Here is a 25,619-nt window from a genome sequence, read left to right on the forward strand (position 1 = left end):
GTCTCCTTCTGTCAGATTATTACAGGTTATCATTTATTATGGGCTGATGGTGTGTTCCCAAACCTTCCCTGAAGTTCTATCAGATATCTTGAGCAAATATCTTAAAATACTTCCTGAAGTGAGAGGTAAACACTTTTTGCCTTTATGTACACTCTTTATGACAGTTAACAAAGTGTTGGCTTCTCATGCACATTGATTACTGAGGGATCAGTCACCTGCAGTGACGTCACAACGTTTATGGCCTCCAAAACCAAAGACGGCCTCTGGTTATATAAGCCATCAAGGATTTCATCTGAGGCAGGTTGGAAACACATCAACGAAAAAATAACAATGTGGGCTCTCTTGGTGCTCTGCAGCATGATCGCCTCACATGGTGTGCAAGGTATGGTATAAATTTCTTATTGTTGTGTTTTCTTGGTGATATCTTTTGGCGAGCAATGTCTTCTGAATGGCTTGATACTTCCTTGTCTGCAGATGGTTTCAAACGACAGATGCAAAAACAGAGACATTCACTCGTTATGTTATAGCTGAATACATAGGATGTCTGACTAGCATAGTACCACGTACACATTTATTTCTCACACGGATCATCTAGAACATTCTCTTAGAAAATGTTGCTTGTCACTGGCCTTAGAGTGCTGTACATATGATTATGTTCTTTTTTTCCTGTAACCTATCAGGTTCAACTACACCAGACCTAACAGCAGACACCTCATATGATGCTTTAACAGGTAGGCCCCTGACAGATAGATCCAAGGTTTGCCTTTTTTTTTTTTTTGATTTAGAGAAAAAATTAAAGTTGGAGGAGACAAAAAATGGAATAAATTTGACTCGACTCAAATTCTCTGCACCATACTTTCCCTCTCAACTTGATTTTCAGTATTTGTATACTGAAAATCAGTATTTGTATCTTTCAGTATTTGTATCTTTCATTACTGTATCTCCTCATAATATTTTAGTTCAATTTTTTTTCAAGTTTCTGAATTGCAACAAAATTTGGTTCACCCAAAAATGTTTGGCTCATTGAAATTTCTGTGACTCAGCCTTACGTAGAACTGATCCAAAACCTCTTGCTATGTCCTACAGGCGCACCATGTGGTGGCTACCTGTACAATAGCAGAGGCTCCTTTTTCAGCCCCAACTACCCAGGAAGCTACCCTCACCATGCAGACTGCGTGTGGTACATCAGACCAGGCAGTCAAGTGATAGAGCTGGAATTCACAGAAATGGAGTAAGTGCTGTTAGTGTCACTATTTAATTTTTTTTTTTTTTTTATCGTTCTCCTAGAATCATAGTGGATAGGTGCCATTAACCACATGCTTTACATCATCAGATGAAAGATATCTGTGATGAAGTAGAGTGAAAGTGAAAGAATATATGATATTACTGCTAACTTGTCAGTACTTCCCTTGTTCCCATCAGTCTTGAAAATCACTTCAGCTGCGGGTATGATGCCATCTATGTCTATGATGGCTCCAGCACTGGCACACCGCTCCTGGGTAGGATCTGTGGAAACTGGAGTGCCACCTTTCACTCCACTGGTTCTTACCTGACTGTGCGATTCACAAGTGACGGCATTGTTAGCCACAGGGGATTCCGTGCTGAGTACCGTGTTGTGGGTAAGTAACTTTAATTACAACTGAGACGATTGCATTTTACAAAATATGTCATTTCACATTTTTGATGCCTTTTCAGAAGCTCTATTATGCTGCTATTCCTCGTAAGAGATCCAAGAAGCAGCAGAACGACAAAAATAATCCCATCAAAGCTGCATGGAGGCCTGGACGCTGTTATTTTAATGATGGAAACCGATCAAAAGTTGTATATGTTCTCTCAAGGTTCCTGCAGGTATAACTGTGGCTACCAGGTTGGGAACTGCTCTTGTGCCAGCAGCTGTGAATACAGAGGGAACTGTTGCCATGACTATCGAGGTAAGACCAGGGTGTTAGGAGCAGGAAAAATGGAGATATAGTCCAAAAAGGGAGATATTGTACCTAGGATCCAGACCCTTGTGAAATGCCACGCCCTGGAAAACAGGCAAAACATATTCCACCTACAAACAAATCTGGGGCCAACATGAGGGGCCAACTTTAAAGGGGCATGAACATCTAGAGTTTGCTGCCATCTAGTGGTTGAGAATTTCATTTTGCCACAGTGCCACAGTGCCACTTTTTGGTTTTTCTACTCCTTAATCTAGTTTTATCCTTTTAAAGTTATTTTCTTTTTTTTTTTTTTTTCTCTGTAAGCGACTTTGTGTATCCTGAAAAGCGCTATACAAATGACATGTATTATTATTATTATTATTATTTTTGTTGTTGTTGTTGTTGTTGTTGTTGTTATTATTATTATTGTTATCATTATTATTATTATTGCTCCGGCTCCGTCTCTTGTCTGTCCAATGGCACCTGTTGCTATGACTTCACCTGTAAGTATGCAGCAGTTGTCAAGCATTGACAGCCTCTTTCTCAGCCGTGTTACAAGTCCTTGCTTGAGTCCTTGCCGGAGCAATTGCAACTTATTGTAATCCTGAATAATGGGGCATGAAATGTGACATGACATTGCCCCTTGTTATTCATGATGGAGGAAAAACACTGTTGACACCAAATAAAAGGGGATAAAACAGGAGGGGTGAAAGTGTAAAATTACAGTCCAGCCTTTTTGAAATTCTTATCATTCTTCACACAGATTACTGTTCCTACAGCACCCTTCCTCCACGAACCACAGGTATTTAAACCTCTCTATAACCTGTATGTTTCAAAACAACAGCTCCATCTAATTCATTTCTGTTTACATGAACTGTTTATGCTTTAGTGAGGCTGTATGTTGTGTCTCCCAGCTCGGGCCTCATGCCGTTACAACTGTGGCACGCACCTGGGAAACTGCTCCTGCTCAAGCTCTTGTCAATACTATGGCAACTGTTGCTATGACTACTACTGTAAGTGCCAAGTCCAACAAATCAACAGCATTACCAGGCTCTGCGCCCTTCTCTTGCTGGAGCAATCAGCCTGTCAAATTCCTGTATAATGGTGTGTCAGTGGTGAGCCGCATGACATTGCCCCTTGTTGTTGATGATTGCAGAGTAAACAGAGTGTGTGTATGAATTAGAGCTGGCTGATATGTTAAAAAGAATCATATTTCAAAACATAAAATTAGAATTATGGGAGTATGATTTGTTGGCCAGGACATCTCTGTAGCACCACCATACTTTATTTACAATGCTATTTTGTTACATGTTTTACCGTTATTAAAAGATTTGCAACATCAATGATTTGGATATTGCACTTGGCCATGTTACAATTTTGATAATTTTTGATTGATTGTGCAGCTGTATGCTAAATTTAGGCATTTTGGTTTGGTTCAGAAAATGACCAGTTTACTTACATATTTACCATTTTCTTATCTCTCTTTCATGCAGCTTACTGCCTAGTACCCACCACAGGTATTTCAACATCTCTACAGACTAAATGGCACAGAATACACATGCCTGTCATTGGATCTGCTAACAGGAAAGCATGATTCATGTTGCAAAATCTTCCTATGTCTCCCAGCTCAGCCCTCATGTCGTTACAACTGCGGCAGAGACCTGGGAAGCTGCTCCTGCTCGAGCTCATGTCGATACAATTACAGCTGCTGCTATGACTACTACTGTGAGTACAATGTCCCCTCAAAGATGAGCAGAAAAGCTTCTTCTTCTCGCTGTGCACTGTTTCCATTGAAATGATACCGAATCCTGTGTTTTTCCTTCACATAGCCTATTGCCAAGCCACAACAAACAGACCGACCACAGGTATTTCATCAGTTGTAATCTTCCTCATGTGAAAGGCTTGCAAAGAGAACCTGCAGCAGATATTATCAGTTACAATGCACAGATAGATATTATCTCAAACCTCAAATGGCTTTAACTGAAATGAGTGACTGGGACTAATGCCATCTCTCCAACCTTCAGCAAACCCCTGTGGAGGCTCCATGTATGGCTCTGGGTCCTTCTCCAGCCCTTACTATCCCAGCTACTACCACGACAATTCATACTGTGTGTGGTACCTCAGAACTAGATCTGATGAAAGAATCTCTCTGTCAATCACAGACCTGCAGTGAGTGAAGAACAGACTGCTTTTCTGAGTCTGGGCGATCATGATTTTATGGGAACACAAGCATGATGATGTTAATTACACATGTTTAGATGTGTGGCAGAAGATCAATCTCATTCTAACAATATTTACTTATGCAGAAACACTTTTGCAGATAACACTTTAGTATATATTTGAATAATCAAGAATATGCTGTACTTCGACAGCAGTTTTCCTTCAATCTACCTTCAATCTTACCCAGGTTTGAGAACTGCTGCTACTGTGACTACATTGCAATCTACGATGGGCCATCTCTTGGTTCACGATTCCTGGGGAAAGTGTGCGAAAATAGCACTAATGATTTCTTCCATTCATCCTCCAACTACATGACTGTGCTCTTCCGGACTGACGGTTCTGTGGTTGGCCGAGGGTTCAGTGCGAAGTTCACCAGCTCTCTCCCGCCAAGCTCAGGTGAAATCACTCTAATCATCTGTATACCATGCTATCTTAAAAATAGTTCCTGAAACCAGTCAGAAAAAATGGTCATACCATTGTTTCATCCTCTGTGGAATGACAAATCAAACTCTTAGGGAAATCTAAAATATTTATGCAGGTATGCTTCATCCTAAAAGCCAGTCGAGCTCTTTTTGTCACCTTGTAAACATGGTGCTTTTTCAGGCCGTGTGGACTGTTCCTCCGACAACATGAACATTGTAATTTCAAGGTCCTACCTGACGTCTATGGGCTATGGCGGCCATGACCTGTACTTGAATGACCAGTACTGCAGACCGCAGATTACGAGTTACCAAGTGATCTTCAGCTTCCCTGTAAACACTTGTGGCACCATTCGAAGGGTAAGCAACCCATCACGTTGTGGAAAACATCAACAGATTATTCTCCAGTGATTTGAAGGTTTATGTTTGCTGTGTTCTGCCCTGACCAGTTTGAGAATGGCAGAGTTTTGTACACCAATGCTATCCGTGCCCATAAATCCCAATATGGTGAGATAACACGCCAGTCCCACTTCAAGCTGCATGTGGACTGTAGGATGGAGCAGGATACAACGGCCCAGATCATGTACATCGCCCGTGACACAAACAGCAGTGACGTAACAGGCTCAGGAAGATTCAATGCCACCATGGCTTTCTACACCTCCAGCAGCTTCTACTACAAGGTATGAAGGTGATTTCTAGGTTCTTCAGCTTAAAGACATGGAAAAAATGTACCCAAAGGCAACATATTAACTCTATTTACAAAAAAAGAGAAAATCAGAGCACAGATGTCTACATTTTGCATTACAACCATCAGGCAGAGGCTAACATTTCTGGTTTTGTGTTTTCTCTTCTATCAGGTGACTGAAGTCCCATACAAAGTGAGCCTCAACCAGGACATGTTTGTCGAAATGAGACTGAGGAGGGACGATTCCAGCCTGGTCCTCTTCGTCGACACATGTGTGGCCTCACCAAATCCCCATGACTTCCACACCAGATCCTATGATCTCGTCCGCGACGGGTAAGAAAAGCTGGTGGTAAAAATCAGTCAGATTACAATATAAAGTTTAAGTGGCTCTCAAAGAGAGAGCGCAGTGTTTGATTGCTTTCATGCACTCCGGTGGAGTCGGTAAAGAAATAAAACTCAAGTACAACACATTGACTGTATATTCCCTAAACACTTCTCTTTACTGTGCCGGGTTCATGTGGTTGTGGTTTTTAAAGGCAAGGATTCACTGTTTTGTGTGAAGAATGCTGTAGACATTTAGGGGTAGATGCTTTTTAAAACTCCCTTTCTAGGGCATAGATGGAAATGGTTCTAGATTTATCTTAATCCAAATTCAAATCATCTGATTTCCTGGTCAAAGGTGAGTGTTTGTAAATGGTTTAAATTAAACCTCTGAGGAAGGTTTATTCTCAGATTACTGCTTACTGCGTAGAGACTATTTGTAAGAGAAACAGTCTCTACACTGTCTGTCCTCAAATTCCACATAATTCTGGGCTTCTCGAGATGAAATTCAGGTTTTATGAGCATCATTGGGTTTTGAAATTAAAGTGATAATCCATAATCCTTTTGTATAAATAAATATCCATTTTCTCTGTTGCAGATTGATACCACGCAATAGTGATTCAACCTATAGCCACTTCATGACAACTTTCACATTTGAAATTCTAAACTTCTGTGATAGTTAAGGGGCTTTTCCCTTGTAAAAATCCCGTGTAAACAATGTGTTTCTACACTTCTGAAACAATAACAAGAAATATGAAAGTCTTATAATTGTGCAGCGCATGCACCTACACTGAGTGCAAAACACCAAAGCAATGACCACTTCTCACCAAATGCGTTGCCAAAACCAAAAAAACTTGGTCCTATGATTATCACTTTAAACTTAATCAAGGAATAATGAATCTGAAGGTAAGCTGTGTATCAGAAAGGTTTTAGGCCATAATTAACTAGTCTGGATTGAAGTCTACCTCTGGCTTAGTTTATTTAATTTGGGAAACAGCCTCTTTAACTTTTCGTGAACCAGTTCTCAAGATTATTAGCCAAGAGAACAAATGCTCAGTAGACTGCGGACCTTCTTCTCAGTGATGAATTTGTCTGTTGTTCTTATTGTCTGTTGTTCTTACTCACCAAGCAGTAATACTGTCTCTGTCTCACCTGTAGATGTAAGAGGGACAGCACCTACTACGCCTACTCCTCTGGGTCTTCTTACGTAGCCAGGTTCACATTCAAGTCCTTCCAGTTTCTGCGAACTCATGATTCGGTGTACCTGCAGTGCAAGATCCTCATATGCCCAGCCTCTGACTACAACTCCCGCTGCCGTCGTGGCTGCTACAAACGCAAGGCCAGAGACCTGGGGTCAGAACATGAGAGCCAAAGTCTGGTCCTGGGTCCCATCCAGCTTAAAGGTCAGTGCCAGTTTGGACCTGGTTCTGGTACAAATAGTGAGTCAGTGCATTATTATAAGAATTATTTCAGATTAACAACAAGAATGACACTATTTTCTAATGTGTTCTCTGTATAAACATAAAATTTTCTTCTACTCCCCAGACTTTGAGAAGCAGGATGGGGGGGATCCAAAGGATGAAGAGACTCCAAAAGAGGAGAATAAGGCTGAATGATACTTCAGTGACCAGCTTCAGTTATCATTTCTAATCAGTCCTCATACCATTATGCTCCCTGTGGCATTAATACTCATTCCTCTTCCCCTGTTGATTAAAAGCATCATCAAAAGACAATCTATGTTTTTGTGTATTTCATTAAATCACGCTCTTGCCTTGGCATCATATATTAACATTTCATTGTAACATTCAAGTTATTTGTCACTCAGTTCTTCAATGTGTATAAGATAGAGGAAAAAGACAACAAGATGAGACAAATTGCAGATGAGTTAGAAAACACTTTACTTATAAATTAGTTAGGATTAATCCATCTCACAATAAAATGATTTGTCATCCCAGAGCGAGAGAGTGATCGCCAAATACGCGTCAACATTCACCATTATCTATCAACCAACGACACAGAGAGAACATAAGGCAGTCATTTCTCAATGCCCTTATTACTGTTAAGCATGGTGACAAGCGGTTGGTCCTAGACAACAGTAACTATGTTCTCCGCACATGTTGCTAAGCAACAGACAACAGTATCCAATACAATGAACAACCTTGCTATAGCAGCAATCTTCACTGCACATAATTTCACTTTTGACACTGAACATCTATCCAACCACTCAGAATACAATACTCAGTAAATATTCAGAATAGCACTGAGATCCATGTGATGAATGGGAAATCTCAAGGCATGTTATCACAAAGGCTAAAACATGGCATCTCTGGTGCTACGTGGCAATTCTGAACAAAACAGTGTTCACAACAGACACAAGACATGGTGATTTTGGTCTAAAAGTGGAGATGTTGGATATCAAGGTGACTTAATACAATATCAAAAAGTGTAAAACATGATATATTTAAAAAGGCAACGCAACATCCTTTCATCAAATTCTGTGTCAAGTTGCCATGGTTCTGGCTAAGGAAGGGCACTGTGTGGAGGAACTTCACAAACCATACAAGTTTAACAAAAAACAGTTAAACAATTGTTGGCAAAACATACACCACTGAGAGAACGTATTTAACCAGGGTATGTTATGGATGCCATGTTTTATATAGTATAAAATACAGCTGGTATTAAAATCCAAAGTTATCTCGCATTCATGGAATGCGAGATAACTTTGGATTTTGGAGAATTTTGGTGTTATCATGGCTACCATTAAAAACTACCATGGCCAAACTCTTCTATGGTTTGGGGCCAGTCCATTGCAGTAAGAAGAGGATATTAAACCACCATATCCATTCATCTTCAACTAAGCAGTCCTTTCTAACTAGGACACATGACAAAGCCAATATGTCAGGCACTGTAAAGAAATATTAGTAATGCACCAAGCACTCTGAAATAATTTAGACGAGGTTTAAGTTAAATCACTCATCAGCAGTTTCACCCCTGTGTGAGAATCATCTAAACATAGATTTATATATTACTCAAGGAGTACTGATAATTAAAACTGTTTTAATATGATTTTTTTTTTTTTTTTTTTACCACCACTACATCCCTTTGTAATACACTTGAATGGGCACTTTAAATAATACAAAATGAAACCATCTACATGTTGACATATTCTAATAGCCTTTCTCTCTAAATCAAAGTCAGTACACAAAACTTTCAAAGGCTAGGCTACATCAAGGCCAGAATCAAAGTTAAAGATAAATAAATAAAACCACTGTAGGATTAATTCAACCAAGCTCTGTCCCTTTAAAGTACTTTGAAAGTTTCACTCATTCAGCCACTACTTATGCTGCCCCCGGGCAAAGTGGCAGGCGAAGTCATACTTGCTTTTGCACTTGTGGCCACAGATGTTGCACTGGAAGGGGTTCTCGTACCCATGGCAACCCATGTGGATGGTGTAGAGGATGTTGTCAGGGAAGTAGATGTCACAGTGCTGGCAGTGATGCAGCATGTGGGGATCCTGGAGCGGGGCAGACAGGCCTGGGGCCGGGGTGCTGGGTTGGCTGTTGGTGATGCTGGGGGTACTGGTGCGCCCACTGTGCTCGCTACAAGGTCCCACTCCAGGACTGCAGTTGCTGTGGGGAGGGGCCCTGGGCTCGGGGGTGATGGGGGAAGAGGAGGAGGTGTGGGCCATGCTGGCTGAAACAGCCACAGGAGCCGTGGCCGGGTGGGGCTGCTGGATGAGGAAAGGTTTCTCGTCCACCATGGACTCAGCTCCGGGAGACATGGGAGGCTGAGTCTGGGCCTGTGCGTCAGAGGGAAGGCTGGCCAACTGGCCGGCCAGGGTGGACAGCTGATTCAGGGGGTTGTCCATGACCATATCTTGGTGATGGTGATTTTCATTCCTGGAACTCCCATCCTCAGCTGCCCCAGTCTGGTTGTCATATGTGTCCTGGCGGAGGTGGGGCAGCTCATGGGAGTAGTCGTTCATGTTGTCAGCCTTGTGCACCACCATCGAGGGGGGGCTGAAGTTGATGAGAAGCCGGCGGCCGTAGCCCAGTGAGCTGGCCTTCTTCTGCAAGACGCTCAGCATCTTCTTATGTGAAAGGGAGCGAGCACCCTTCATTGGCAGCAGCTTGTGACGGCGACGGCGGTGGTGGGACAGGTTGCTGCGGTCGCTGCAGCGGAAGGAGCACAGCTCACACTTGTAAGGCTTCTCGCCTGTATGGGATCGCATATGGGCTTCCAGGTGGCGTTCGTAGGCGGAAGCAAATGGGCACAGGTGGCAGCGGTGTGGTTTCTCCCCTGTTTGATTGAGGAAAACAAACATTAAAACCTCTCCAAAACTGCCAGCCCTATTGATGGGTCTGTCAATACAAAAGCAAATGCTGTGCAGAAGCCTTTTTTAAATTCTAGTGGATATATCAAAGTTTCCAAAGACAACAAAAGTATGTCCTGCTAAATCACAGAGAAACTTGTATAAAATGACACACAAGGAAGCTAAATATTTTCTGTTTGATGTAATGGTGCAGCCATTAAATAATGCTAGGCAGCACCATTACAAGGCTACTTAAGGAGAAACGTATGGGACAATCAAGATGTTAAGGTGGAGAAGCCTGTAGGCCAAGTAATAAAACCCTGAATAATGAAACAACTCTGAGCATTGGCCATGGCTGGGATCTATACAGCACGTTTACACTCACCTGTATGAATGCGGATGTGTTCGATGAGCCGTGCCGTGCCTCTGGTGGCATAGTTACAGTAGCGGCACTTGAGCTTGCCATCATAGGTCCTCTCAAAGCCATCCATCAGGATCCCTGAGCTGTCCTCCAATGACATGTCCACTGAGGGGTGATCCAGCCCATTCTGACTGCAGTCTGGGTACACAAACAACAGCCAGACACTATCAACACAAACCCAAGGGGGAGGCTAGGAGGGCTGCACGATATAGACAAAGTGTCATACCTCAATATTTATTTCAAATATCTAGATATGATACGATATGTAATATGGGTTCACACTTACATGAAATTTTAAGAATACCAACAGTGAAAGTTGAGTATTTTTCAAAAAAACATCATAGTAACACTAGCCGGATGTAGAAAATACAGTTATATCACAAAACATTTCTCTGATCAGAACAGTCACTGTCCTTGGCTCACTCTAACCCTAAATTTGATATCATCCATATCATTGCCTTTTGAGATATTAATATCCCACATGTTCATATCTAGATAGCAATAAGATGACAATGTATTGTTCAGACCTGGAGGCTAGATATCACACAAAGCATGGCTTTAATTTGAAATGGAGGTAAAAGCAAGATTCAGCCTCAGAGTCATATCTTCATAAACAGATGATTTTAATAGATTTTGGCAAGGTGTGGCAACTGGGACTCTGTGCGCTATGTAATGTCACTATGTTAGTCTGATTAACGAGAAGTTTCACAATACAAGAATGGCAGGACATTGGCAATGAAGCTGGAATTACAACGCATCAGAATGAACAGATTTATGGCAGGCATACACATATTTATTGAGGGATGACGTGTGTAAGGATGATCACTTGTCACTACTGTAAGTCAGGTGATGGTTAGGTTACAGCTGATGTCAGGCTTTTTTTTTTTTTTTTAGCTCCACCAATTATCCATCCATTAAATTGTTACAGGCCGTTACCAGCTGGCAACTCGTCCGCCTCTTTGACGCCGCTCACAGAGCCTGATATCATGTTGACATGTTGAGTCTGCTGGCTGAGGTACTCCTGGAAATCCTTGACAAAGTCCAACGTATCTGGCTTTTCCTCGCCCATTGAAAGATAGTGATGCAAATGTCCAACCCTGCAACGACATTACCACATCTGTTATCACAGCGGCCACTGGAGCCAACAACAGCACCTGCAAATGACTCTTCCGATAAACCTGACAGAAGAAACCACACGCACACGCACGCACGCACGCACGCACACACACACACACACACACACACACACACACACACACACACACACACACACACACACACAATAATCAGGTGTTAGCACTACAAGTACCACGGGTGTTAGCTAGCTGGCTGACAAAGCTTCGCACCTGGCAGTTACCTTTTCTAAAACAGCCGGCGGAGTGCTAGCCTTTTCGACTGTACACGGTGTTGAGCGACTATCCAGATCCGCAGACAGGATAATACTGGCAGGGGATGGGTACTGAGCCAGAAAAACAGCCCGGTCCGTTGTCTTGTCACTCCTAAACACGACTCCTCATCATCGTGTTGTTACCAGCGCAACGTACGCTGCGTTAGCCAGTTAGCCAACGTTAGCTTACAGCGGAGAAATCATCTCCCCGTCCTCAACGGCAGCGCTGGCTCCCCATCCTCACACTCATTATTTACGTCGGCTGTGCTCAGTTTAGGCAGGTCCTGAGGGCGCTCTTAGTTTATCTCTCTCTCCATAAAGGTTTTCAGGGCAATTCACGTAAAATGCTAACCTGCTAAATCAAAACAATAAGCCAGTTAGAGGGGTCAGAGTTCACCGTCTGTCCACCGGTGAAAACCGTCCCCCTGCGGGTGAAACTTGACCACGGAAAAAATGTTCCCATGGCTCAAGCTGTAAGTTTGGTCAAATATTCTCAATTACATCTCTGCACTGGGGCAAAATATAAAGTATAGTGCACCAGTGAAAAGAATACAAGTACAACAGCATTTAGATGTCTTATTAAAAATGTCACACTTATCGCTCAACTTGCCCAGCAGATTCTGCTGTTCATGAAAGTAGTCAGCTACAACAGCTTTTGAAATTGTAAAACATGATAGCCTGGTCCTAAACAACAGGGTAAAAGGAGCCTCATTTTAGATTTAGATTAGAAATCCTCAGTACTGAAATGCATACTCAAAATAAGTGGAAATACATTTTTGATACTGCTTTGTGAACAATTATGGATGAACAAAATCTTACACAAATTCTCAAACCCAAAGGTATAGACTTTTAAACAATGAGTTTTTGTTGGTAGAACCAGCACAGATTGTTACCAATATTAAATAAACAACAGCAGTATCATCATCATCATCATCATCATCATCATCATCATCTAGCAGTAGTAGCAGCAGTGGCATCTTTGTTTCTTTGAGTCTATTAGGTGCACTGCTGTAAGAATTACACATGTGAGCAGAGGCCTTATGATGAAGTTCTTCTTGTGTAATCATTTGATCAGTTTTCAGCACTGCATGGTCTCATGAGCTGGCTATTACAAAAAAAAATGTACTGCTTAAGTACCTCTAGTGCCTAAATGTATGATTTCTAAATCACCAGTGGGTTACATTTAGACGATTGTGGTCGAAAAGACTGAGAATCCCCTACCAATAATCCTTTGGTTTCATCCCTTTATCACAGAAAGGGAAATAAAGTATTGAGTGTGAGTCAAAGTTTCTCAGTATTTGTATGCCCAGTGTGTGATCACAGCTTGCACATTTGAAAAATCCAAATTATATCCACACTTGTGATGGTAGAGCTTATATTTTCTATTGGTGAAGTTGTGGTTTAGTGATTGTGGAGGGAAGGACATGCAAGCCAACACGCTCCTCCTCCTCCTTGAGCGCAACGTTGGCCTGGCATAGCTTCGATGCATATTTAGGTTTGCATTCACGCTGGAGAAAGAATCCTTGTTCATGCAACTGTAACCCACAAAGGAGAGCATGTCTGTGCAGGACAGGGTGGCACTTCTCTTCGGTCAGTGTGTAGGTGATCCTGTGCAAGTCACCAGCTCTGGAAAACACCCAACATCCCCACTTCTGTTAGTCCCAGCACCATGTTTGACTTCAGGCTTTATGTTGCACTGTTGCATTAACCTCTTACCCGGCTGTCAGCTCACATCAGCTCTCTGATTTCAACTTTCAAGTTCAGACATTGATTCATCTGTCAACAAGACTTTCTTCAAGTATTCAGCAGTGACATTTCGGTACTGTTTGTCTCAAGGGAAATGCCGATGCTTGTGCTTGTGCTGTCATCCTCTTTGATTAAGGCTACAGATTGCCAATTGCCTTTTCACTGCACTTTTACTAATGAGTTATTCTTTGTTATCTTTTGATAAATGATGAAAATAAGCACTTACTGGTAGAGGACTCAGACTTTTGGACACTACTGTAATGTAACATATACATAACATTTGTAAATAAAAATACTGTATTTTTAACGCAAATCACATCAATTTTGACGCATTTCAAAATGATTTGCATTCATTTTTCAAATACATGCATTTAGAACACACATTTGTGTTTCTAGCCACCAGTAAATGAAGTTAACTGATATCCATTAACATTCCTGACATGAGACATTTGCCACAAGACGGACTTTTTCTTCTTCTTGTAGATTTGTTGCGGAAAATGAAAACCTTGCACGTTTTCCTTTTGTGTCAAGCAGCAGCAAAGTTGTGGCATGACCTGTCTGAGGTGAAACGATATATTGTGCAATCCTGCTTGCAATTAGCCTGTATGCAAATGTGCAGTGAGGCATAAATGCATTACTTTACAAAGCTATTGACTGGTCCATGTTTCATCACAATCAATAATTTACCAGTAAGCTGTTTGGTGACGATCACACTGTCCCATTTGTGTCAGAGTTGTAGCAAAACCATTGAGGAGAAGATGATAGATGGCTGAGCTGATTGAGACTACTGTATCCGTTTTCAGCGGTACAAGTCCCGGTGTGTTACAGCAGTAATGTACACCTGCTATCAGTGGTGAGCTCTTTACATTGTAAGGTGAACTCTTTACATTGAAATGTGAGTCACTAGTTTGATGTTGAAGGTGAGCAGACAAAACTCTTATCTATCTCTCTATCGGGGGTTTCCTATGGGCTTTTAAACTCCAAGCTGCATCAGATTGCACCCGGATGGTTTTAAAATTTGTTAAAAAAAAAAAAAAGAAAGACTTACTGGGATGGTTCCAACTTTAATACTGTCCCAGTATGTGAGTCCCACGTGCCAGGCAGTAGAGGAGCTTGATACTCTATACATGACAACAAGAATCAAAGGCAGTAGACAGAGGTTACATTTCTTTCGGGTGTTGTGCAAAATAGTCAGTTAGTCCAAATGAGGACACAATAAAATGCATTTGAATGTAGAGTTCAACATGAGGACACAATAAAAAATACATTTGAATAAAGAGCTCAACAGTTGGGGATCTCTATTCTGCAGGTATAGCAAGTCACGTGCACCGTGTTTCTCATCTGGTGCTTTTTTTTTTTATTTTGGCTTTTAAAAATACAAAATGTGTGTATTTAATTAAATGCATCGTTGATGCCAGATTTTTTTTTGTTTATTTTGATACATTTGATAAGGATGTATTTATATTTTGTAACATGTTAGATTTTGAAATGTCTTCGCTATCCATCTGCATATGCCTGTACATGCATGTATGTGTATGCATGTGATCATGTGTGTGTGTGTGTGTGTGTGTGTGTGTGTGTGTGTGTGTGTGTGCGTGTGTGTGTGTGTGTGTGTGTGTGTGTGTGTGTGTGTGTGTGTGTGTGTGTGTGTGTGTGTGTGTGTGTATTTTGGATATTACAGCATTCTTTTCAGATGCAACTTTTGCCATACACTGTGCATAGACTGTTTCCTCCATGCCTAGTGCAGTTCAGAATCTGGACACAAGATGGCGCACACGTCTCGGTGTAAACCTCTCTGAAATTCCTCCCAGCACACCACACACTGTTTTGACACACACTTCAACATGATTCAACATACAAAGCAGAGATGTGCCATTGTTCGAATGTTTTACAGCCACTCTGAACTCTGGATCGAGGATGATTACCCCAAGTGTAGCCTCGCGTCACTGTTGTTGTTGTTGTTGTTGACTTGGACGTGTGACAAGACAACTGATGTTGTTTGTGTCAGCTGACAAAGGCAATCCCCCGAGACAGCGTGTAAGGGACTAGGGGAAGACATGACAGTCGACCTCATGGGTTGAACCATGACCGCCGCAGCAGTCAATTACATCACCTTCTAACAGCCTGTCGACACTAACGTTATTTTATTGCAATTTAATTATGCTCAGGTTTCCAGTGGGGCCAGAGCCTTTTGAATAATTTACTTGCAGCCACAATGATTTGTTGGCTTGAAAAGATAAAGGGCGCGTTTCCTACTGTTCTCGTTTGTTTGGACATTTTTGTTTTTTAGGTCTATATGGTGTATTTCCTGCCAAGTGTTTTCTACAGTTAGAACCAATATGCCCTTTGGTTTTGAAGGACACATTTATTAAGCCTAAAAATACTAAAAGGGAGTAATTGGTCAAAATTAATTTTGCATTAATGACATGTCCACTACAGGATATATTGGGCTGTATAGTAAAAGGGCAGTGAACGTGTATTAATGAGGCTGAGGGTAGGTAATACACTGATAGGGCCTACTGGGGCTGGCATTTACAGCCATTAATGCTGCAGCCAGCTACTTGGTAACATATAGAACAAATTACAGAGTGGTGACTCAGGAGCTTGGGGTATACTTCAATATTATTATGTAAAGAACTACATGTTGGGTAAGTTACCCTAAAGCAGCAATCAGCTGTAAAATAACTTGCTTGACACAATGTAAAACAAATGTAATAAAAAGAAAAAACAGTGTAGGCCTATGCATCATTTTGTGTGTGATAAAGATTTGATTTTAAAAACATGACGTTTGAGTGAGTTTGAATTTACAGTGTCATACGCAGGATGGACCCTGCAGGGATAACACCTGCCTTTGAGAAGGTTGCAGTATTATCCACTTGTCCTAATTCACATTTAAAAGACCTGAATGAAAAGGTTCCCTTCTCCTCTCAGCAGCTTAATTTACAGGCTGTTTGTGGTTTAACACTACACAAGACAATTAATTTGCTCCTCCTTTCCTGAGAGAAATTGGAATTTAATTTAGAGAAGGCCTTAAGCAGTTTTTAAGACTTGTCATTTGTTGGGCTTGTGTAAAAGCTGCATTAGAGACTACCCTCCTGGAAAAGCTTTTTTAATCCTAGACAAGTGCAGCCATAGTAACACTAGACAGCAGCCTCTCGGTGGCAGAAAGGTGAAGGGGGACTTTGACTAGATTTATTCTTCTTCTACCGAGACTGTTTCTTTCTTGAGGTCTCCCGCTCCACGTGGAGCATTTGAAAAAGAACTGAGAGGTGGGGAATAGGATAAAGGAGGTATATATTAAGCTTTTCTTTCCTCTCACCACTTAATTTCCTTGCAGGCGCGCCTTGCGCCGTTGTAATGAATGTAATTGCCGCCTTTGATGAGAATGCTATTATCTGGATCACACTTTACATGGGCAAACAAGACTGCCCCTCCCGCCACCCCCGCCTCCCATTTAACTCAGCAATGAGACCCCCCAATTATGCAGGGAACAAGTGGCTTTTCATAAAGCCAGCGTGTCGCTCTCGATTGGTGAGGCTAGGAGCCGTCTACATGTGCACAAAGGATAGATTAGATGTGATATAGGCACACCAAAAACCCCATTTCCTTGATTAATTTCCTGCATGCCTAACAGAAAGGGCCCACTCTCTTCCCACTGAATTCTATCTCTCCTTTAAAGACAAACTTTCATCTTTTGATAGATGGGGCAACTCAATGGACAGACAGACATTTTATTGACCCAAGTTTGACCACAGCTGCCAGGGCTTTAGGTGGGAATAGGAGCAAAAAAGAGAAATGTTACACTTCAGTGTGGGAGGATAGACATATTTTTCTCATAAAAAGCCACAGAATCTTTGTGGGGTTATATTTCTGCCCTCAGCCAGGATCAAGCCACTTTTCATACTGATCTTTTTGTGTACTCATGTCATCACCATCAGCACACATGCACACACACATTGTTCACCTTCTCTCTCTCTCTCGCTCGCTCACTCTCTTTCTCTCTCTCTCTCACCCACACACGCAAACACAAAGGCACGCTAAACACCCATTTGATAATAGAGGGGAACAGATATGATAGGAGTTTATGAGGCGATGCGCGATAAAGCTGCTGTCACCTTAGGAAGTCTAAGTGTTCTTCTGACTGCCTTATTACCGTATTAAAGCACCACTCAAAGAATTCACACGCATACACACATATACACACACACCTCACCCTGCCCTGACAGCCCGGCATGATTCTGTCCAATATTACACCTGCCTGAAATATTGAGAACAATCAAATAGACTGTCACAAGTGACAAATTATACTATTACTCCTCAAAGACTGTCATCCTTGAAATGTATTCAAAGCCATTTCTTCTTTATCGGTGAGTGATTATTCCTCTAAGCAAGCAATTCCTCAATGATAAATTGGTAATCAATTCATCTGATTATTGTGCTTTCTGAATTGCTTGAAGGGATCAGCAGCATTGGTCACTTCCTTTCACTTGCATATATGCCCTATACTAACTCATAGTGCTGATGGGGTCTGATGGATGTCTTCTGCCTGACCACCTGACTCTTAAAGGTTTATACCATCAGACACAGGTTGCCATCCAGACCCAGTCACGACAGAGAAAGAATTGGCCAATATTTTTGACTGAAGTGGCATTTTAGCAGTATTTATTTGAGGGCCCAACTACCAAAACCATGGGCCACAAATAAAGAAGATGGTATAATAGCTTTTGACTGGCCAGCTCGCTCCCGACTTGAAATGAAGTGTCCAGTTGTGAGTTATCGTGGCCAAACGTCATTTGTACAGCCTGAAAAGTGGGGACATTTTTCTAGCTTGTCACTCTCTGGCTATAGTTCATTGTCCTGAATGATGCCTCTGAACGCACAGTTGCCCTAATACGAGCATTTCACTCGCACCGCAAGAAGGCTGGTAATGGATTAGCCTGTCCATAGGAGGATAATATAGTGTGTCCACTGGCACATCCTTAAACACCACTGGGTCCAGCATCAACTCTCAGCCTGTCTACCACACCGCTCACATTGATGACTGGTCCTAGCCATTGTCTGCTCACATTTCTGACCATTATAAGGATCTACGTCAACCCAGTTAAGTTTAATTTTGCTGACATTCACCTTCATTTAAACCTTTATTTAATCTGAAGAGTCCCATTGTTGTTGTACATCATTAATGGTGTACAGCAACCATGATGGATTTTTTTGGTTTCCTAATAAATTGCTGTTGTAGTACTATGTAACAGTGCTGTGTAATTTTCACATGAATGTTTACACCATAGCGGAGTACACAGTGACCAGATCTGTCCTTTCCAAAACAAACATGCCATGCTCTTTTTTCTAATGTGTTAACAGTGTGGCTTTGCGGTAGCCCTTGGCCAAACCTCCAAGAAATGCGCGGCTCACTCCAAATTAGCTGTTAAGTTTTGATCTCTGTATGGATCTGCTGGAGTGGCTATTGAGTCAGAGTAAAGAGTGGTCTGAATTGGACAGTGCTGCTAATGTGAGGGAAGTTTTAGATTAATGAGGCCTCTGCCCTTTGAGACTATTGATCAAACCCAATCTGGCCAGGAACGATTTCCCATGCTCCCCCGCTGTTCTCTTTGTCCCATTCTAGCCAATGACTCATGACATTAGCCAAAGGCCGTCCCTTGCTTGTAGACATAGTTGGGTTGTTCTATTTTCTTTCAGAGGCACAATTGTTTTTTTTTGAAATACAATTCTTTACAAATGATAACAGACATGCAGCAATAACACTAACATGGTGTCCTTTTTCTCTGGAGTGCTTGGGACAACCAATGTTAAAGCACATCTTAAGCTTTGGCTCAGCTGCCGTCTGCAGGATTTAATTTCTTTAAAGGATTTAAAGAATAGTTAACGTTCTATGGCTCTGCATATCTCAGCTTGGTTTTGGGGCTACTTACGTCCATTTGCTTTATCCTCTGCTTGAGCTTCAGCCCCTTGGAAATTTCACCAGACCTGGTTTCTTTCTGTTCACCAGCTTCATCCTCTGTCAAAACCTTTGGAGCCCTGGCTCCTGCAGGCATCGTTAGCCAGGAGATGATGGGAGCTGCCCAGGCCATAATGGGAGGGTTGACTGACCCCTGACCCTGTATCGATCCCCTGGCTGTGTCCAGCTGGGCCTCCCCAAACCCAGTCAGCTGGAGAGGTGTTTAAAAGCTAACACCCCGGCTCCTATCCACTCCTCTACACACTCATTAATTATATCATTTACCTGTGACAGTGACAAACCTGCCTGGCCACGCCACAGTTTATTAGGGTCACTGTATAAAGCCCAGGCCAAACCCAGATCAAAAGATGTGTGTGTGTGGGTGTGTGTGTGTGTGTGTGAGAGAGAGTGTGTGTGTGTGCAATGGGGAGTGTGAGACCCCATCTCATACAGTATAGGATTATGAGTATAGATGCATGCTCCAAAGGGGAGTGTGTGGACTGCTTTGTCCCGGACTGTCGAGCTCCTCATGGAGGAATTTTATTTTGATTTATTTGATGTGTTGAAAGACAAAGATGGCCAATTTTCTCATACGGACGAGGATATGAAAATAGATTCTACACATGTTGGAGCAAATAAATAAATAAATAAATAAATAATACAATCACAGCAGCTTCTTAATGTATTCCTTGAAAAATACAGACAATAAATGGCAGATTTTTTTTTTTTTTGGCTGAAATATATGCTCTTGGGAATTTCAATTCATCTTCCTTTTCTTTGTTTTCCATTTGTTTGTTTTCTATGATTTATTTCATCAAATTGCTGACTCAGCTCTGTTTTGCTGTTGCTGTCTCTTTGCCGATCACAAGCTGCTGGATGTTTCTTCTCCATCCATTCCTCAGTGTTTGTTGCCTTTGAATTTCTCCTTTTCTCACAGCTGCCTTGCTCTATTTGGGACTATACTGACTCCAAACGGTTTTGTGTATGACTGCTCTCTCTCCCATAACTGTCTTACTTTTGTCCTCCTCTTTTTCTCTTCCTCTTTCATTTCTGCAGGTGCCTCCTGTTCTGTTTCCACCTGAAAATCACTCTCTCTCTCCTCTTTGACCCCTCTATCCTTTCTCCTCTTTCAGTATCCCCCTTCTTTTCCTCCCTACTATGGTCCTCTACCCCAACACAATAAAAGACTATTGGTTTCCTCTTGCCATACCTTTCCCACCACACACTGGTATTTCAATCCCGACTCAATCGAGAGGGGTGACCTGCGGACATAAAGAATTGGCTTTAAGGCTTTCAAAATGGAACTAAATCTGCTGCAGGTCACACTAGGGGAAAATAAGCGGCAAATGTAAGTAAGCATGAAATAGTTTTTCATAAATAATCCAAATGACAGCGGGCTTTCTAATGGTGCCAGGGGGCTGTAAAAGACTATGTTGCCAATTTTTCCCCTATTAAAGTGAAATAGAAAGCCAAATACATAAGGGTGCTGACGGAAAAGTTGCATACCAGGGCTCGTTGCAGCGGAGATTGAGGACACAGTTGGGTGTTAGTGGTAGTTGTTGTGGAGGTATGGCAGCGGAGTGATTGCCAGCATTACAGTCAAGGTCTTTCTGGGGAGGGGAAAAGAATTCCCCCCCACACCAAATCAATTGGTCAATAATTGTCCCCATTTCCCTGCATGTGCACAGGTAGGCAGCTCTCATCTGTTCCATTGCAATGTTGATTTGATTTGCACTTATGTTTTTACAAATAATCAATGCCCCATTTTGACTGGTTAATACAAGGGCCTGTAATAGCATACCTTCTCAGAGGGGGAAAAAGGAGGGAAACAAGAAAGGAAGTAACAGGCAGTAATGGGAGCGCTATTGACAGAGAGGACAGAAATGCCAGGACGTAACAGCACTGCCTCATTTTAGTAGAGATGAAAATAGCGTAGAATCACCTTAGCTGTTTCACAAATGGCTTGAAACTATTAACAGTGAACCTGATGCTTTATCTTCCCTGTTTTCAATATCTTTCTCCTGCTGTGATTTTGTAGAATTTAAACATTTCCCAGTTATTAAAACAGATTTACACACATTATCAACCACAGACTTAATTTCTGAGTTACTTTAAAGCTGTCACCTGCTGTGGTCCTTACTCAGGACCTGGCCTGCCATGTCAGTGGGTGTAACATATGGCATGCTATCTCAGTCATAAAACATTTAATTGGGTTCTTCAGTGATAATCCAGCAATTCAAAGCTACAATTTGTGTGTACGTGTATGTGTATGTGTGTGTTAGAGAGCAGAGAGAAAAAGAGAGAGAGAGAGAGAGAGAGAGAGAGAGAGAGAGAGAGAGAGAGAGAGAAGCTGATTTGGAATACCCTTGAGTCAGAATCTGTTATTTATTGCCATTAAATGGTTAATTTTCTCCGATGCCCTGAGGACTTTGGGGTGCATAAGATGTGAAGGAAGAGTGTTGTCAAGGCTTGGTGAGGATGCTTGATGTATAAAAATAGAGATTTTGAGAGATTCATTAAGAATTGGTGTTGGGCCCCCATATCCCATTATTATTATTGAATTGAATAGAGGGAAAATTATTACCAGACTCAGGTAAATTTATATTTGGATATCTTATTGTTTGGTGCATTTGGATACTATTTTTATTGTCCACTTGAACAATTAAAAGTAAAATTTAAACAATATTTACCTTATTTATATAAAAATTAAAGCTTGATAGATAGATAGATAGCTAAATACACACCAAATGAACTATCTCTGTCTTTCTCTCTCTCTCTCTCTCTCTCTCTCTCTTTGTATATTCAGGTGTGTGTGTGTTTGTGTGTGTGCACGCACGAGTGTGTGTCTAGGCCTCTCTTGTCTCTACTCAAGTTTCCTCTCATTAGGCGGCCCTGACAGCTGCTGAAAGAGGCAGAGGAGCCATACTAATCAGCTGACAGCAATAGGGCTCTTTACCACCCCACGACATGAGAGAGGGAGGAAAGAGAGCAAACAAACACCAATTACTGTCCGTCACAAGAAGGGGGAGCAGTCATGTTTGGGTGCTCTGTGTGATCCTGCGTTTCTTGCTGCCCACAGACCAAACAAGAGGGTCACCAGAGTCGTGTCCACAGGGAAGATACAAGTATTAGTGTCAAGTAGGCAAACTCAGTTTTTGTTCTCTGACCTGGAGAATGGAGAGAGAGAGAGTAGGACACTTGTTGACTTTATTATTCGTGTCTGTTTGGTGTTTGGAGTATTTCCTCTATGTTCTCTCAATATTTTTAGGTATTCACTCCACTGTTTCAGAGTTGAAGTGATACAAAACAGAGACAAAGGGGCAGTTAAAGCGCTATTTGTTTTGATTGGTTGGTAATGGTTGCTTATTCATTAGCCAATTTATTGATCCATTGGTAATCAATGTGGGCTCATTTCCAACCCATAGGCTGAATCTCAATCCATTTCCTGGGGTGTCTGAGTCCAGATGAAATTGACCCCTACCCTTCACATACTTAGCCGTGATGAGAAGATCTGGTTCCTCTTTAATGTGAAGTTCTGTCACATTACAGCGGAGGACACACATCAGTCACGTGTGTGTTATGGGCCACTGGCTCTGCAAGGCCTCGCAGGCTTTCTGGGAGATTGATGGAGACTGTCGGCTATGTCTGGCCTCTGTGGTTCTGGACTCACCCAGTTCAGCTCCTCTGGCCTGCTAGTCCGAGTCTAGGGTGACACTTTCCCATCCCTCTCAAGGATCAAATCCATGATACCGACGACTCCTTAATTATGCAGTGGCACTGAGAGATCAGCTGTCTTTGTGGATGTGGACAAGACAATATGGTGACTTTGAGGATGCATTTCACCAGTTCTCTGGGTCAAGGCACCAGGTTTAGCTCTTTCAAACGCCATAATCTTTACAAGGCAGGGCTGCCAGTAACATACACCTCATTTAAATGTGTTTCCTTCAGTTTGATATGATGTTTCCTATTGGTTCCCCCTGGTATTATCCATTAGGAAATACTTTCTAAAGTGCTTCTGTGCACAAAATTCCCCCAACAGTGTCTGCTTATCTAAAACATGGTATCTTTAATATTTCTGTTGTTGGTATGACTAAGGAGATCTGAAACAAATGAGTTACTTTTTTTAAACTACATTCTTGGTTGAATGGGTCGCCCGGGTCACATTTAGATATTGTTAAGTGGCTTTGAATAGCTCCCTCAATTTCACAGTTCCAAATGACCCACGATAATCAGGTCATTAAAATGAGACCATTCTCCACATCTGACACACTTCCACTCCCGCCTCATCTGAATAACAAATCAGCTCTGTAGTGCTTTCTCAAACAGAAAAGGAAAAATGAAAGGGGAAAAAATTGCTCTTTTGTTTTTAGGTTAACCTTATATCTATATGCAGGAGTGAAGATGGTAAGTAAGCTAGAGGGGGGAAAGGTCCTGTCAAAAGTGCCAGTGCCTGTGTGAAAGTACCCGATTTTCTTAATTCATCCCTTAGGACCGGATAAGTCTATCAATCTGTTAAATTGGAAAGCCATTAGGTGCCCTGGTTTATGTGTTTCAAGCTGTTAACTAGAGGCTGATTGATTGTTGTTCCTTTGATGGGATATGCTGATCTAATCTCACTGTGTGCGCATTTGCAATAAATTACACAATTCATTTCCCCCATTTAGAGGGGGAAAATCACACCTCCAGGCATGCCTGCGCTCTGCAGGCAAAAGAGCAGAGAACCTATTTTATGGTGCCATTTAGTCAGCAAGCTTTCAGCAATCCCTGCCTTCTTTCTACCCCCTCCCTCGCCCTCTACCCCTCCAAAAAATCGAAGCATAATCAAGGTGTATGTTTAGAAAATTTATTGTTATAATTTTCCCCCATAATCTCTTCCATTTTCCAGCAGCCGTGGTGACATAGATCATCATCTAAAAAGAGAAAATGGATAGCAGTTTAAAATTTATCGGTCTTTGATTCTCAATTATACGTGTTTATGACTTCATCTGTCTTCAGTGACTTCAACCTTTTCCATTATGGTGGAATATTATTTGTACGGAATCCATTAAATTCACAAGGCAGGACTCTAATGGTGGGGCTGCAGCGATTTGCAGAGGGAAAAGTTTTGAAAGGTTGGCTTTAGGAAAAGCGTGGCTGTTATGACACAAGAAATTGCTTTATTGATGGTCTGCTCTGCTGCCTGTGCATTTGGCCATTTGTTACCCGGCCCATATCTATATCTCAGGCTGACACTGATGAGAACTTTTCTGTTGCCCTCTCTAGATTACCCAGTTGTAATGACACATACAGGCAGGCTGGGCGCGGGCGGGTAAAAGCATAGACTGGCTGACGATTCAGGGCAGGTTTCTGGAGGTACAGGAAGTGGATATTGAGGCTGGGTGCCTGGAGGGCTCTGACGAAGCTGGCCATAATGGAGAAATAGGGCTACATCGCTCCTATGACTGTTTCCATCCAAACCCCACAGAGGTCATCATCTCTGCTGAGAAACGATAAAGGCAGAGAAGGAGAGATAAAATGTAGATAAAATGAGAGCAGGGGAGATAAAGAAAGAGAATACTTCTCCTAAGTGGCCATAATCTACCCATAGGCTACAAGTCAAAAAGCACCAAAGGTTTTGTACTTCCATCTGGGTGACATGTTTTCAAATTCCTTCTAGAAGATCAAATGAGAGATTGTACAAAAAAGGAATATTGCAGCCTGATGTGACACATTGGGCATTTGCCTCACCCTCAGAGGAGCCTCAGTCTATCGTCCCCATAAACTTGGTTTCCTGTTTACACGGGAAGTAACAAAATTCCTTTTAGTCAGGTATCCACTGAAGTGTTCCAACCTGAATGACATTGAGCTCCTTCGACTGGCTGGAGCAAAGGGCCGAGTAAAAGTGGCAGACACCTTTCTTCTAATCAGGCTGTAATTCAAGCTTCGCCTGGCCACTCACCAATCAATACTTGCACAATCCCAATTAAGGCTTGCTGGGTCAGTGGAGGGCCACCAATTCCTTTACAAGTTAAATACAATACTTAAATCCAGACAGTCTCAGTGACCTTCACTGGTTTAATGGTTCGTCCCATCAGGTGTGGCCGGTTAAGTCAAGGGGGGCAAGAGGTGAGCAGCGTCCAGTGACAAATGCTGCTATCTGTGTTGATGTAATTTGACACCAGGATCACATCCCAGCAGGATACTGTGCAACACTATTCCCAACACAGACCCTAATGGGGGAAATTATGCTC

General features: G+C 42.0%; 2 protein-coding genes across 2 annotated transcripts; one reads left to right on the plus strand and one right to left on the minus strand.

Annotated features, from left to right (window-relative positions):
• The first annotated feature begins 330 nt into the window (after positions 1-330).
• On the plus strand, positions 331-7,183 carry LOC115372919 (deleted in malignant brain tumors 1 protein-like). The gene is made up of 11 exons (XM_030071084.1): positions 331-382; positions 681-731; positions 1,087-1,231; positions 1,423-1,619; positions 3,947-4,091; positions 4,330-4,538; positions 4,746-4,921; positions 5,011-5,241; positions 5,332-5,579; positions 6,726-6,970; positions 7,113-7,183. The coding sequence occupies exons 1-11, from the start codon at positions 331-333 to the stop codon at positions 7,181-7,183; spliced, it is 1,770 nt and encodes a 589-aa protein (XP_029926944.1).
• Positions 7,184-8,598: 1,415 nt separating this feature from the next.
• Positions 8,599-12,111, minus strand: ikzf5 (IKAROS family zinc finger 5). The gene is made up of 4 exons (XM_030071004.1): positions 11,658-12,111; positions 11,237-11,397; positions 10,265-10,438; positions 8,599-9,866 (listed from the first exon to the last, which is right to left on the minus strand). Exons 2-4 carry the CDS (start codon positions 11,367-11,369, stop codon positions 8,902-8,904), a joined length of 1,272 nt encoding a protein of 423 aa, XP_029926864.1. The 5' UTR covers positions 11,370-11,397; positions 11,658-12,111; the 3' UTR covers positions 8,599-8,901.
• Positions 12,112-25,619: the final 13,508 nt, after the last annotated feature.

Source organism: Myripristis murdjan, chromosome 15, assembly GCF_902150065.1.
Source record: "Myripristis murdjan chromosome 15, fMyrMur1.1, whole genome shotgun sequence".
In the NCBI taxonomy this organism is placed as follows: domain Eukaryota; kingdom Metazoa; phylum Chordata; class Actinopteri; order Holocentriformes; family Holocentridae; genus Myripristis; species Myripristis murdjan.

Bases quoted from the DNA above. Each gene is read 5' to 3' on its own strand.
- LOC115372919 (XM_030071084.1), top strand. From the start codon at position 331: ATGTGGGCTCTCTTGGTGCTCTGCAGCATGATCGCCTCACATGGTGTG. The intron at 5,242-5,331 runs GTATGAAGGTGA...ACAAAAAAAGAG, and splicing joins CCAGCAGCTTCTACTACAAG to AAAATCAGAGCACAGATGTC. The intron at 6,971-7,112 runs GTCAGTGCCAGT...TCTACTCCCCAG, and splicing joins GGGTCCCATCCAGCTTAAAG to ACTTTGAGAAGCAGGATGGG.
- ikzf5 (XM_030071004.1), bottom strand. From the start codon at position 11,369: ATGGGCGAGGAAAAGCCAGATACGTTGGACTTTGTCAAGGATTTCCAG. The intron at 10,439-11,236 runs GTAACGGCCTGT...TTGTGTACCCAG, and splicing joins GGCGGACGAGTTGCCAGCTG to ACTGCAGTCAGAATGGGCTG. The intron at 9,867-10,264 runs GTGAGTGTAAAC...TCAATCAAACAG, and splicing joins ACACATCCGCATTCATACAG to GGGAGAAACCACACCGCTGC.